The sequence below is a fragment of the Tinamus guttatus genome, unplaced genomic scaffold, assembly GCF_059628265.1.
Source record: "Tinamus guttatus ecotype Peru unplaced genomic scaffold, ASM5962826v1 Tinamus_guttatus_pri_ptg000226l, whole genome shotgun sequence".
In the NCBI taxonomy this organism is placed as follows: Eukaryota; Metazoa; Chordata; class Aves; order Tinamiformes; family Tinamidae; genus Tinamus; species Tinamus guttatus.
Window position 1 is genome coordinate 2,752,743 of NW_028288760.1, and position 15,034 is coordinate 2,767,776.

General features: G+C 49.1%; 1 protein-coding gene across 1 annotated transcript; it reads left to right on the forward strand.

Moving 5' to 3' along the window:
* The first annotated feature begins 7,516 nt into the window (after positions 1-7,516).
* Positions 7,517-12,101, forward strand: PPP1R26 (protein phosphatase 1 regulatory subunit 26). Its single transcript, XM_010220548.2, has one exon. The coding sequence runs from the start codon at positions 7,574-7,576 to the stop codon at positions 11,522-11,524; it is 3,951 nt and encodes a 1,316-aa protein (XP_010218850.2). The 5' UTR covers positions 7,517-7,573; the 3' UTR covers positions 11,525-12,101.
* The last annotated feature ends 2,933 nt before the right edge of the window (positions 12,102-15,034 follow it).

The window sequence follows — 15,034 nt, forward strand, 5'->3', positions numbered from 1 at the left end:
GCGAGCAGTTAAAAGGACCCTCCTCCTCTCCAGCAGCAGCATCGCTCCTCTCTGTTCCCAGCTCCCTTTCCATAGGGAATGAGGGGGTAGAAGGACTTCTCCCTTCCTGTGACATAAGGGGAGGTGGGAGGTCTGATCCCACCACCTGCATATGGATCAGGCCCCTGCAGATTGTGCAAGTCACAAGGAAACATTGGTCATACCCCAAAGGCAGCAGCCGCTGTGGTGTCCTCGGCCTGATGTCCCTCACCTGGCACGACGTGGGATGCGGAGAGGAGCAAGCCAGCAAAATGCAAAGCATCGGGAGGAGGCTCTGAGCCGCGCTGGTGAGAGCAGGGAGAGGCCTGGGGAAAAACAAATGGGTAAATGATATTAATGTGTTTGCCAAAGGCTGCTCCAGCCAGCCTGGCTGTGCTCCTGGGGGATCCCCTCACCCTGCAGAGCCGCTTCGGGTCTGGCCGCTCTGCTGACGGTGACCTGCTCTGCGTTAATTTGGAGGAGAAGCCACCTCAAAGCCCTTCATCACCCTCCCTCCGGCCCAGTTTGGAATCTCAGTGTAGTGGTGGCTTTTTTGGCTTGCTCCAAAGCTCCTTTAAAGAAGGGCTTTGGCCACGGAGCCAAACCGCGGTTGTTTGCAAACCCCGACTCAAAGGCCGCTCGCAACAAGCGTGTTCTGCACTTGCAAAGCCCTCTGCAAATGAGACCCGCTGGGCACCAAAGCGCCGGCCTCCGCCTTCCCAATTCGCTCCCGGCGCAGCTGGAACGCAGGATCCGCAGCGGGTGCTTGGCCGCGGACTCGGCCCCGCCGCACGGAGAGCTCGGGAGAACCCGCTCTTTGTGCCGGACTTCAATGGGGAGCGCTGAAATCCCGCCAGCTCCCCCGGTGGGAATTCACCGCGGAGGCTGTGCTTGCTCGCGGGCAGGAAGAGTCCAAAAAGGCTGAAAATAGAGTATTCCTGGAAGAGGAGCTGAAAAGGTTCCCTAGGAGGGCGCTCCTTTCAGAATGACTCGCTCGGAGCTAATGCAGGAGCAGACTCGGCTCTGGCTGGCCCTGCTGGGGAGCCGAGTTATTCTGTGGAAACCGGCAGAGCTGCCTGAGTGTGTGACTGATGGAGCCTCATCCTGCTCCTAAAGCCACTTTGGGGCACCCCTGATGACAGTGACCAAGTCAGTCCTGAATTTGGGGACAGTCAAGATGCTCAGAGGCTTTGCAGGGGGCCCATCCTGGTGGCATCCAGCAGCTCCAGCCCCACAGGCTCCAGTGTGTCCGTGCCCCATATCCAAGCAGAGCCAAATCCCAGACCCACCAAGGGACTGGAGCAACTGCTGCCCCTTGGACTCGGTGTGATCAAGGTTTCCCTCCTGCTCCTTAGAAAAGCTCTTGGCAATCACAGTGCAAAGTGAAAGCAGAGCTGCCTCCTTTTGCTGCACCACATCTCACTTTCACCACTGCTTTTCTTTCTGTACGGGGGGGATGTATCTATTTCACGGTGTATTTGATCTTGCCCCTTAAATAGAAGCACTTGGTCCCTTTTCATTGCTGTCCCCTGTCTCAGTGACACCTAATGCCCACGAAGACCTCGTGCTTGGATAGAGGGGACAGTGCTATGGGAGGCAGGACGACCCGGCCCTGAAATGATCCGGGATGTATCCCAGGAGCTGCCGCTGCCCCCGCACGGGGGTTGTATCCGCTGCCTGTCTCCGCAATGTCCCGGAAAGCGGAGGCAGCCTCATCACAGTCTGGCACCTAACGGGCACACGGAGAACTGCCACGAGAAGCCAGAAATGTCCTGCGGGCAGAAGAAATATAGATAGCGCTGCCCCAGAGCAGGGCAGAAATAGAAGAGTTCTGTGGGTTTTTTTTTTTTTTTTTAAGAAGAAAAATTCAAGAATGTGCACACAGCATTTTTTTTTAATCCTGTAAAATGAATAGCAGGGCAAGATGATAATTTCACCTAGATAATGATAGGAATCCGTCAACTGCTAAAGGGTTGTAGCTACAAAATGTAATAGAGGAATAATCATTTCCCTTGAAATCTTGCAGGTCTATGCAGTACGGCAGTGAGGAAAGGGTTGCAATGAAATCCCTTGGCATTAGGCTGTGTTTCTCAGGTTGTACCGTCTGAGGTCACACGTCCAGGTGATCGTACTGAAAAGGGACTGCTTCAAAAGCAGGAGGTTGTGCCCCTCTGCAGCTACGTTTCGGGTAATGGACCGTCATGGGGAGCTCACCCCTTGGACTCGATGCAAAACGTGTTCTGTGATCGTGTTTCTACGCTACACATTTTCTTGCAAGTGTTTAATATGGCCATTTAATAAATGGCCATGTTAGGAGCCTTTTCTTTCGCTTCATGTGAATTTTGGGGGGTTTTGCTTTTTTGGGGCCTTTTTTTCCTCCTCCTCTCCCCCTGGCTGGCACGCAGCCCTGCTGATAAGGAGCTCACACCACCCCCGTTCCTTTCAGAGGGTAAATAGAAATGTTCAATATCCAGAGCTGTTTGCCAGCAGCTTTCAGAGACATGTCTGCTCTTTTTCTTTCTAAATTAGATTTTTCTATTACAACTTCAAGGCCTCGTGAGTCTCCCTGGCATTTATTAAATAACAAGTAAACTCTTCAATTTACCATGTTGCTACACGATCCGGGTGTCCTCCATGCAGCTGCCTGCAAGGAGGCCGAAGGATCCGAACGGCACAGGCTGTATGGGAGGATGTGGGATCCAGGGTCCTGGTCTGATCAACCAAAATATCATTCCTGGTGGCTGTGCAGGAAAATTTTGGTCAAGCCACACAATATTTGTACCCCAAATAGCTCGAGGCTTAGACTGGACTTCACCTGGGTCATCTGTGCTGCTTCCACCAAAACTCAATGGCAGCAGCTGCACTTGACACTTTCCGTTTGGTTTCACCCCGGAATTCAGGGATGTGTTTGGAGAATGCAAAACTGCCACAAGCAGAAGAAAAAGGTCTGCAAAGCCTGAAGCTGATGGTTTCCCCAGTATCCCAGGCACAGATGGGAAACGGGACCCCTGTTTCCAGGGAAAGGGCCTCACAGCAGAAACACCTGGAGTTTTAGCACAGCTCAGTACCAGAACTGCAACTGGCCACGGAAGTTTACCCGATACCAACCTGCAAGGTAAGTCCTTTAATCCTTATTGTTTCTATTTTTCTTGATGAAGAAAAAAAAAACAGCAATAATCTGAGCTCCATATGGACCCAGCAGCCCTTTTTGCTGCCAATTTGTTGCTGCAAAGGGGATGAGCAGATCCTAGGGCTGGGGAGGGTTTAACAGTGGCATGTCCGGCCGATCCCTCCCAAGCAAGGACACATGCACGAGGACATTTATCAGGCTCCCAGCCGCAGCTTTGACTTTAATTTTACTTTTAAAGTGCATTCACATGCAAATCGGCTTGGCCTGGGAGGAAACATGAACACAAGGGCCCTTTCTCTGCTCCTGAGTAGCACGAGGAGGAACATCATGAAACAAGCAAAGTTTCCTCACCTCTGTGCCGCGATTTGGCAGCTGGGGGAAAGGAGGTTTAATGTTTCCTTCTGCACGCTGTGCTGTTTGCAGCAGTCTTACTTGAGCAAGCAGTTTCGGAGCGTTAAAGGACATTAGGCATCTCGGGGAAAGGAAAAGAGGGACGAATACGATTTATCAGCTCTGTCTTATCTCTGATAAGCGCAGGAGATAAATTAAAACGAGCCATTATAGCACATCACAGGTTCGGAGCACAGTGAGCTCCTGCATCTCCACACAGGCAGGACCAGGGCAGGTTTGGTTGTTTTTCCACCTGCCAAAGAGCGAAGATCCCTGTGAGGATTTAATCGTGGCTGGTTTTGGTTCCCTTCCCATGGAAGGTGGCTTGAGTGAGCGTGGAACTGGTGAATCTGGGCACTACGCTGCAGGGTGGCCTCAGGCCTTGTGTTTTGGGGGAAAACACTGTGTTTGGGAGGCACTGGTCTCAAAGTGATGGTGAGACTCGCTAAAATGCCTGAAATCCCCTATTCCTCTCTCCCACATGTGTCTCGCAGGCACGGGGCTCGCAGCGATGTCGGGACTCTCCAAAATGCACAAGACCCCCCCAACTCCCCTCCCAAGGGGCTCTGGAGCACGGAGTGCCCCCTCAGCTAAACAAACAGCCCTAAATTCCTGTCATAAACGTAAACCCCGCGCCCCAGGGACGCGGCTTTCCCCCGGCCAAGGGCGCTCGCCGCGGGGCTGCCCCCTCGGCATGGCGGCCCCGCGGCTGCCGCCTTCCCCCCCGCGGCCGGGCCGGGCCGCCGGGCCTGGCCGGGCCGCCCCCGCCTCCCCGCGGCCCTGCGGCGCATGTCTCCCGCGGCCGGCGGCGGCGGAGGAGGCGCCGCCCGCGCCTGCACCAGCGCGGCGGGCAGCGGCCGGAGCGGCGCGGCCGGGCGAGCCCGCGGGGCCGGGCGCTGCCGCCATCGCCAGCAGCAGCACCCGCGCGGCCCGGCTCGGGCTCCGCCGCGGCGGCAGGTGAGCGCCGCGCTTCTCCCTTCTCCTCGTCCCCCGCCTCGGCTCCGCGGTGCCCGCGGAGGAGCGCGGCGGAGCCCCGCGGCGCCCAGGCCGCGGCGCGGCCGGCGGCGGAAGGCGGGAAGCGGGAGCCATGGCGGCGCGCGGGCCTCGCGCGGCCGCCATGCGGCGGGTGGGCGCTTCGCGGCGACCCCGGGGGGGGCCCTGCGAGCCGCGTGTCCCCTCAGAGCCACCCGTGGGGGTGGCGGTTCGCTCGGCGGTCCCCGTGGGGGTTGCTGGGGACGGGTGACCCCTCACGGCGGCCCCGGGGGGGTCCTTGGGGCAGGTGGTCCCTCCGCCATCCGCATGGGTGGCCCAGGTGCTGGGTGTCACCTCACGTCATCCCTAAGGGTGTCCGTGGTGCTCAGTGTCACCTCAGCCATCCCTACGGGTATCCCTGATGGTCAATGTCCCCTCAGCCATCCCTGTGGGGATTCCTGATGCTCAGCTCAGTGTCCCCTCAGCCATCCCTGTGGGGATTCCTGGGTGTCACCTCACAGCAGCCCTGGTGCTCGCTGTCCCCTCAGCCATCCCTACAGGTGTCCCTGGTGCTCACTGTCCCCTCAGCCATCCCTACGGGTGTCCCTGGTACTCGCTGTCTCCTCAGCCATCCCTACGGGTGTCCCTGGTGCTCGCTGTCTCCTCAGCCATCCCTATGGGTGTCCCTGATGCTTGGTGTCCCCTCAGCCATCTCTATGGGTATCCGTGATGCTCAGTGTCCTCTCAGCCATCCCTATGGGTGTCCCTGATGCTTGGTGTCCCCTCAGCCATCTCTACGGGTATCCGTGATGCTCAGTGTCCCCTCAGCCATCCTTACGGGTGTCCCTGATGCTCGATGTCCCTTCAGCCATCTCTACGGGTATCCGTGATGCTCAGTGTCCTCTCAGCCATCCCTATGGGTGTCCCTGATGCTTGCTGTCCCCTCAGCCATCTCTACGGGTATCCGTGATGCTCAGTGTCCCCTCAGCCATCCCTATGGGTGTCCCTGGTGCTCAGTGCCCCCTCAGCTGTCCCCATGGGTGTCTTGGTGTCACCTCACACTAGCCCCAGGGGTGGATGTCACCTCACATCATCCCTCTGCATGTCCCCAGGATTGACATCCCCTCATCCCTCTCTATGCATGTTGCAGGGCTAGATGTCCCCACATCCATCCCCGAGGTACCAGGGGTAGCTGGCTCCATGGGTGTCCCCTCACATTTTTTGTGCGTCCCCCACATATTTGTGACATATTTTTTGCAGGTGTCCTGCAGTGCCGGCAGCAGCCGAGTTGCCTCCTCTCAGCCCTTTCCTGGTGCAGAGCCACAGTCCCCCCTCCAAGACTCCAGCTTTTTACTACCTTCCTACCCACAGTGTCCCTTTTTTTTTTATCCCCAAAAGCAGCTTTATTTCAGCAGCGAGTCAAATACTAGTTGCAAGAATCAGCCTTAAAATATTCTGGGATCTTTTAGCAGTAAAAATGCTGAATAAATGCAAGGGCGATGATGATCTGTCGCCTATTGCTTTGATTTAGCATCGCGCAGTCAAGTTTCAGCAGCTCTCATTAGGCCCGCAGGAGTTAGGAAGGAGTAGCACGACATGCAAATTTAATCCCAATCCCATGTAATTTTATTTGTGTGGCAGCAATCACCATGTTGGATAATGAAGACATCTGCCCCTTATCTAGGAACTATGGAAATAGGTTAACGGGAAGCATTTTTTTTCTCTCTCTTTTTTTTTTTTTTTTAATGAAGCTGGGAGCTTAAGTGTGTTAATTGCATTTCTTTGGGATAATTAGGTATTCTAATTTCTGCCTTTCTGATCCTTCGCTGCTTACTGCAAGTAAGACCATTTTTAATTTACCATCCCCCCAGTGAATGTATTGGAGAATATTTTAGAAATGGTGCATTTGTGTTTTTGGTAACATTGCAGCGTCTCACCTGTATATATAGTAGGCTCGTAAGCTGTTTCTGTGAGACAATTCCCAAATTAGCTTGTGGCTTAAACATGAGACGTGTACAGTGCTTGTATTTTATTGGCATGTATAGAGGAGAAATAAATCCACACTGTCTGCTGTTGACTAAAAGGTGAAAATTATAACAGCACATGCCAGATTGCTCCAAGTACCAGCCAACAAGGAAGAGTGTTCTCGATACGGAAAACAGCTCCCTTTCCTCTTTTTTTTAAAACTTTCCCCAAAATCCCTTCATTTGTGTGTTTTTAATACCACTTTAGCGCTAGTGGAAGCTGCCTTGGGATAGGGTGTGATTCCAGGCTTGGCATCACGCTCTGCCCTTTGAATAAGAGTTGGTTTGTGCTGCACATCCCGGGCAGCCTTGATTCCCATCCGCCCATTCTATACCGTGCAGACGTAGGCAACACTGCTGTTGTTGTCAGGCTAAACAGCTGGGCTGTGCATGGCAGGACTTATCTTAAAAGGGCAATTATGCCAAAGGAAACATGGGGAGGAGAATATTTTGCAGCATTCTGCTCTCCCACCAGTTCCATTGCATTGTGAAAGCTTCCCTTAAAATCGCTCTTTTGCCACAAAGTTCATTGCAGAAGTACTAAAATCATTGCAGAAGTATTAAATTAATGTTAGTGCAGAAAGGGGTCATATCCACCTATCTGCTGAAGTACAGTCAAAGTCAGTCTTTGTGTCTTGACAGCGGGTGGGTGGTTATTTAGGAATGTAATGAAAAGACAGCGCTATCCTCTGTGAAAAGTGTAGGAGGAATTTACGAAGTGAAGGTAGTTACTGGAATTAGATTGTAGCTGTACCAGAAAATATTGATAACAACAAATGATGACTATTTCGTCTTATCCCTAATGGCAGTAGTCACCGATTTACTGCTTAAAAACATGTTGAGGAGTAACTTAGGGGATTATGTGGCACAGTAAGTGTGACTGATAGTAATTTACAATTTGTCTTACCGAGTGTTATTACATGAAACTTTCAAGGGTCAGATACATTATGAAAAGTACTTTTCTCTCTTTTATTCTAGGATGGAAAAGAGACCGTTCTGAAGAACTGTTCCTTCCTCAACTTTGCTGTTGTCTGCTAGAATGTTCCTTCTGAATGCGTCTCCTCTGGTAGCTCTGCAAGCAAAATGGGGATCCTTTGGAGTGCCAAGGAGTTATAGATACCCGGTCTGCTTCTCTGAGGCTGAAGGGGATGTCACCAAAACTTCTGTGAGTGCAAAAGTTCAGATGATCATAAACAACCTGCAAAGTCCAGAGTCTCCCCTGGGTATGAACAATGAGTATGACTGTTTTGCTCAGAAGAAACAAAAGGGAGAAAAGGGCCCTAGTAACAGAGTTGCGTCGAGCGCCGCGCTGCTACGGAAACACCATAAATATAACAGGCAAAGGTGCCCTGCTGATTCTGACGGCTCCGAAGTGGAAGAGAATGTGGATTTTGGGCCTCTCCTTCTGGATTCTGACAGTGACGATTCTGTTGACCGAGATATAGAGGAAGCCATTCAAGAGTACTTGAAAGCAAAAAGCAAGAGTGAGCAGTCGCTGCAGAGAGACACAGCGTGTTCTGAAAATACAGACAAAAGGTTTAAAAGAGAATTCTCTGAAAGCAAAATGGCTAATAATCTTCTCCCTGTGAAATTTAAAGCTGAGGTGCTCTCTGAGGAATATCTTTCTGACCACTTGGGAATTGGTAAGAGGCAGCAGCCTGCTTCTCCTCAGAGCATCAGTAGCGATGACTCTTTTGAGCAGAGCATACAAGCTGAAATAGTGCAGTTCTTGAATGAGAAGAAGCAGCAAGAAATTAGTAAGTGTGTAATTGGGGAAGATAAAAAAGATTCCCCTGTGAGATCTGCCTTAAAATGTAATAAAGAAACAACTAACAAAGCAAATTGTGGTGCTATAAAGCAAGAGTGTGAAGCGCTTCTCCTAAGACACCATCCCAAGCTGAGGAGAACCAGCACTCAGCCCAAGTGTGTGAAGTCCAAAGTCCGAGAAGAGCCTGGTGATTTCAGCCAAGTGAGCCAAGCCTATCTGGAAATGGCCACCGGTAGCCAGCCCTGGTTACTGAAGCAAAATGAAGAAAGTGGAGCTAATTTTTGGGGAACAAGGGGAGAACTCGTCACTGAGGGCGTGCCCGCATCTGACTCGAGCAGCGATGATGGTATCGAAGAAGCCATTCAGCTTTACCAGATGGAGAAGGTCAGGCAAGAGGCAGGTCCCTCAACAGACTGTGCCCCTTTGCAAAGAGAACAATTTGATGCAAAGGGTGGAGCAGACTTTTCTGCAAGCCCGACGATGAGCTCAACAAGAAGTGCCTCACCAGAAGTCCATAAAAGCCCTACAAGCAGCAAGAGAAAAGAAACTTGTTCAAAGTCAGCAGAATTAGAGAGCACAAGCAATGAATTTAACAAGCTGTTTAAGCCACTGAAAAAACCTGGACATTTAGCACCTGCGGAAAACAAGATTTCTGCTTGTGAGCTGACGTTGCAGGCCTCTTGCAGAGCAGACACATCTGCAGAGCTCATGTGTGCAGAGGCTATCCTGGATATTTCCAAAACAATCCTGCCATCCCAAACGGGAGGTGACGACAAGTCACTTGGTGCAGACTCTTTCTTTGCTCCCCAGCTTCTCTCATCATCTCACTGCGAAAGTGACAGCAGCCTTGTGGACAGTGACGATAGCATAGAGCAAGAAATCCGGGCTTTTCTGGCTCTCAAAGCCCAGTCGGAAAGCCCTGGAACGAAGCCACCAAGTCCGTCACACGCAGCCCAGGTGCCTTTGCCTTCTGATCAAAACCTCGCGGGTACCCTGGAGCCTCCTCTTCCCAAAACACTGAAGCTGTCACTGAGCCGTAAAAGGAGACTCAAGAGGGAAGACAGAACGACAAAACAAGGTGCCTCAAAAACACCTGAACAGTTTGAGAAGGGATTTTTGCAGCCAGATTATTGCCCCAAATTTTCTGTGCTCCAAGAGGGATGTGCTCTGAGCAACCCTGAAGAGCTCTGTGATGCCCATGGGCTCAGTAGCAAAGAGATGAGGCAGCAGCAGCCAATATCCTCTGAGTCGTCCGAGTCTCTTGGCAAATGTGTGGCCTTGGACTCTGCAAACCCCTTTATGCAGGTTCAGAGTAGCACAAGAAAGCTTATTAAAAATACAATCCCAACTCAAGAGAGGGATGGTACAGCTGATGAGAGCAGTTCTCTGGATAGTGATGAGGATCTCGATAGTGCTATCAAGGACCTATTACGTTCTAAAAGAAAATTAAAGAAGAAGCCTAAAGACCAGAAAACTCAGTGCAAGAAGAGAGTCAGATTCAGCGAGACAGAAACTCAGCTACTGGATGAATTTAGTAGCCTCCAGCAAAACAAATGGAAATGTAAAAGTCCTGTGCTACTGAAAAGCTGCCTCTCAAAATCTAGGAAAGCTGTGAAAGAGAATGCAGCCAGAAATCCTTCAGACAACATAAGCATCAAGCTTCTGAATGAAAGACCAGAAACCATGAAGAACTTAGAGTTTAATTTGCAGCTTAAAAAAGGATGTAAACGTAAACCAGTTTCAAGCCAGAACAACCTGCAGATAGCTAAAAATAAAAAATGTGCTTTCACAGCTGCATCAGCCGCTGCTGACAGCAGTTCACTTGACAGTGATGACAGCATCGAACAAGAAATTCAGAAATTTTTGGCAGAAAAGGCCAAAGACTCTTCAGGCAATCCAGAGATGCAAAGAGATGATGCAGCTCTTGACTTACTGGGAGTGACCAAGCAAAGTGCTAATAAAGGAAAAGCAAAGCAACAGCCAGCTGAAAATGAGATTGACCTCTTATTGGCACAGAGTAAAAAGACTAAGGTATCTCCTCAAACGGAGGAGTCGAGGAGCTGTCCGAGAATGGAAGGGAAAAGTGCAATGTTACTTGACAGTGAGAGAAATGCTTCACATGCAGAGAATGTGCATCTTCATACTACTGGTCAGTCGAAAGCTAAACAGGGAGTGCTGGGGGTTAAAGGTTTTGCTGCTGGTGAGTTCCCTGCAAAAGGAAATGCAGCAACTAAAAAGGAAATCTCTAGCAGAGAGCCTGTGCAGAAAAAGAATCCACCCAAAACCAGCAAAAATGATGGGCGTAAAGTACAAAAACTTTTTAAAGCAAAGCCTAGATCTAAAAGAAAGAATACTTTTCACCTAAAGATTTCAAGTAAATTCATAGCAGGTCTGAAATACGCTCGGGACAGGCAGAAATCCTTGCTTTTGAACAAAAGGCAGAAAGCAGAAGGGTCACTCACCCAGGGCAGTGCGTTAGGAGCAGAGGGAGCTTCCCCAGCTACTGATGCACTTAAGCAGGGAAAAGAAGCCCTCTCGCCAAAGGGTGAATTTGGTGGAGAGAAACAGACAGGGATAAAAGAATCCAGTTTTTCTCAAAAGCTCTCAGTGGAAGCATCAAGTCCCTATGTAGCAGACACGTGTAAAAGAGTGGAGGCTGCTCCTTTGTGTATCAAAGAGGAAGCAGGGGTTTGCAGAAAGGGTAATTCCGTGGGAGAACAGGCAGATTCACGTCTCCCCTTGCAGGAACAGAGTGTGGCAGCAGGAAAGGCAGGTGAGAACACCCCGAGATGCACTGAGGAAGGAGATGCCCACAGGGACAGGCGGGCAGGGTCACATCCAGCTCCCCGCCTGCCAGAGCCCAGTCTGGCAGCAGGGAAAGCAGATCCAGTTAGTGGAGAAGCCTCTCAGCAGAGCATGAACGTGTTGCAGGGCCTAAATGCAGCAGCAGCAACGCTGGATAAAGCTAGGGGAGGAAAATATGTGGATAGGAATATGCACATGTGCATTGAGAAAGAAGATACTGCTCTTCCCCGGGACAGTGACAGGCAGGAAGAAACTCAGGGATCCAGCTCCAGTTCAGGAGGAGAAATACCAGTCCTCCAAGACAGGGAAATCGCCTGTGGAGTGGACCAAGGGCAGGAAGTTTTAGGCAAAAATTGTGCAAAAGTTACTGACATCCCTGCAGATTCCCTCTTGAAAAGAAAGGTGTCAAATATGTAAGTACACACCTGAAGTACACACCTTTTTTTACAGTAACAGCCTTTTTAAGAAAATAACTATCACTGTAATTATCCTGACAAACAAAAGACAAAAGGAGAGAGAAAGGGGGAGATACTGATAAATATATACACACTAATGTGAAAAATGCTTCTATTTAACAGCATACTTAGGGCTTTTTTTGTAGAATTTTGTAAATTATTTAAAGTGCTCTCTAAGGAAATATTTTTTATAATGATTTTTAGGTCTTGCATTACTACAGAAGGCTGTAGCTATGTAGATAAAAAGCTACCATGGCTAATTGTGCTTTAAATTACGAGGCCTCTCTTCGTATACTAGAAGGAAAGCTGGTTTTGTGCCTATTGGAGGTGGCAATCTGCTGAGAGAACCCAGAAAAACGCAGCATTTGGTAGCAACGCTGTGCTTTTGAGGCAAAGGATCTGACAGTTGTTGGCACTGGAGCTGCCTTAGGACAATTCTAGGTGGTGGATTTATTCTTGGGTCTCCGTTCTGCGAGGCTGAGAGGTGCTGAGCGAGTTCACCAAGCAAAACCCCCGGGAAGGTGCAGGGATCCATCCCTGTGGAGCCACATGCAAAGACAGGTTAGTAAAATGGGTCACCCTGTCACAGGCACGACGTCCCCGTGTAAAGGGATCTCAAACACCCTCTGAGCACCAAAATCCTGTTTGCAGCTGATCCGGAGCACAACTGCAGCCCAAGTCAAGAGAACGAGCACGCAGCAGGAGTGTGTCCATCCAAACACCCATATTTCTGTGGATTTCACTGGATTTACATGTTTTTGGGGCCTGCAAGGCGGAAACAATTTCTTATTCTCCAATCTAATATCGATGCCCTGCGGCTGCCCGACGGTGACTTTTGTTTTTCTGAATGAACTTCCTTGCATGGAGTGCCCTCCCTTTCCTTTTTCAAAAGCAGTTTCTAAAATTTTACATTTCTGTGAACTTTTACCTTCATTTACTACTTTGGTGCAATAGAGCAAAGCTAGGTTTGCTATAGGAGGTCCCTAAAGTAAATGCCAAGGATATTCTCAGCTCTCTCCTTTTTTTTACTGATGGAGCTTTCTCTGCCTCTGTTTCTAATAGCTAGAAAAAAAAACAATTTTTCACTACTACTTTCTAATCTGTGTTAATTTTAAATGACACTGAAGTATGCATTCATATCAGAGTAAGTGTCTCCACACAGATTTCATTGAAAAAAATCTAAGAGGTGTGAATTTATGGTGTTGACTAGTTATTTCATCTTCATTTTTGTGTTGTGAAGTCCTTGGATTAGTTGGTTCTTACCTCTTGTCCCTGTGGATTGATTTAGGATTCGCTGTATCTGCTCCTTTTTTACACAACTTATCTCACCCAAACTACCATTTCGTGTCACTTGGTTTCTGAACCGCTTCAGCTGTTTTCTTAGAAGCCTTAATTTTGCAAAAAAGAGCAAAAGGAGGCAAAACCGGAGCCGGTAGCGCCTCGTACCCCCCGGTATGGTGCATTTGCAGAACACTGGCAAACTGCAGCGTAGAGTAGAGCAAGTAACTGTGGCATGTGGAGAAATCAGTAACAGCCTTTGTGTGTTTAGACTGTTGTGCAGTTCCGTTTGAAACATTTTAGTAGTGGTCACTTGGTATATCTGGCTGTTCTGGCCACGTTTTTGTAGTCCTTGGGTTGGTTGGAGAGATCAGTATGTTAGATCCCCTCGTTTTAGTGATAGAATACCTGCAAAAAGTGGTTTTTCACTTAGCCCGCAGCCTGCACTCAGTCTGTGTGGGCATATATTTTTGTCTGCCCTGATTCAGTTGCAGGATTCGGGCCTTTTTGGCATTGGTAAATAGACTGGTATTTTAAAATAGAAGTTTTCAGAGTACCTTGCTTTAAAAGGATTAAACTATATTGATTTTAATAGAGATGGCGGAAGCAGTATGTACTGTTTGTATAAAATAAGCTGAATGTTTTGCTGAATGTTTTATCCTCCAAGTTTTCAGTAAACCAACATTAAGAGTTACAAGATGTTTTGTGCCCTGTCAATGTGTCTGTGTCCTCAGTGCTACTCTTGAACTGATTCAGTTAAGATGCAATTCTCATTCCCTTGTGCTTTAAATAAAATCTAACTTCAAGCAGCACTTTTTTTAATTGATAAACTTGATTTGTATATAGGAAATGGTGTACATTGATAAGTTTATAATGTTTAATAAATTGGGTTCTGACTATGAACTGTGAAACCAGAGAGTGCTCCTATGGTTTGTGTCATCACCTTTAGTGCACAGTCCTTTCCGTTACCTGATTTTTTTCCTCCATAGATGAGTCCAAAGATGTGCTTAGCTTGTGCCAGTACTGCTGTGAGTGAAGGATGTCACTCTAAGTCCCAAAACTTCATTGTTTCACCACAGAACGTGACTTCAGGGGATAAAGAAAATCCACATCTTAAAAGATCCCTCTTTAGACAAATGTTCGTAATAACCAGAAGTGGAGGAGGAGAATCTGCAAAGCCCATAAGTGAATGGGTGCAAGGAGGATGTTTGGAGAGGTGAGAATGGCGTTTGCACCTGCAGCAAAACCATAAGGAATTTTCCCTGAGTTTGTGTGAAGAAATGGGGTCTCTCCTTGTGCTCGGCCCTCTCCTGTAGCAGCAGCAGAGGGGCCCTTCCCCGGGCCTGGGGTTTCCCCCTGTTGCAGCAGGATTTGGCAGGTGCCAATTCGGATTCGCATGGGAAGCGCTCGCCCTGGCTCCGCACGGCAGCTCCCGGAGCCGGCGGGGATCCTTCCTGCGGGAAAGTCGCCAGGAACCCCCGGGATCGGCGCTCCAGGACCCCCGGGATCGTTTCTGCTCGCGCTGGGGACATCCTAACACCGAGTTCCCCCGGGCTCCTCTCGGATCCCCCTCCTGACCCGATTCCAGCAGCTCCAGTGGCAGCAGAGGAGGCGCTGGTTGAGTGCCCAGAACAAACTGCCTCTTCCTGGGATTTCCCACTTCCCTAGGCATTATTTCAATCCTTTAGCTATTGCAATACAAATCCAGAACTATAAACTCGGCTCTACTCAAGTAAGTAAAGAAGTAGCGGTGGTTTTTTTGTTTGATTGATTTCGTTTGTTTGTTTTTAATGGTTGCTGGTCTATATTTTTAACATGCAACACCTTTTTCAGCCCGGGCACACATCTTGCTAATTTGGGTGCTGAGTTATTAAACTACTTGGTATATTTTGTTATGGTTATTGGTAACTCGGAGCATCCTGTCTGCAGTGTCAGAGCTCTCAGATCAAGAGGGACGTGGATAGTTTTAGATAAAGCATGCAAAGAGTTGGAAAATAAATAATGCAGGCCACAAAATTTGTGTTTTTAAGTGAGTCTCACCCCAAATTAATCCCATCAACAACAAGAAGCAGGTAGAGCAAAAGATGTCTAAATTATTAGAGTTGTTTGTATTTATCCTGCTTTTTATGTTGCCTTTCATTTCAGGAGGAGAAGGGGATGGTATGAGAAACTCGAGGTATTACCAGGAGTCTAA

Excerpts from the sequence above, each read along its gene's own strand:
- PPP1R26 (XM_010220548.2), top strand. The coding sequence starts at position 7,574 with ATGTTCCTTCTGAATGCGTCTCCTCTGGTAGCTCTGCAAGCAAAATGG.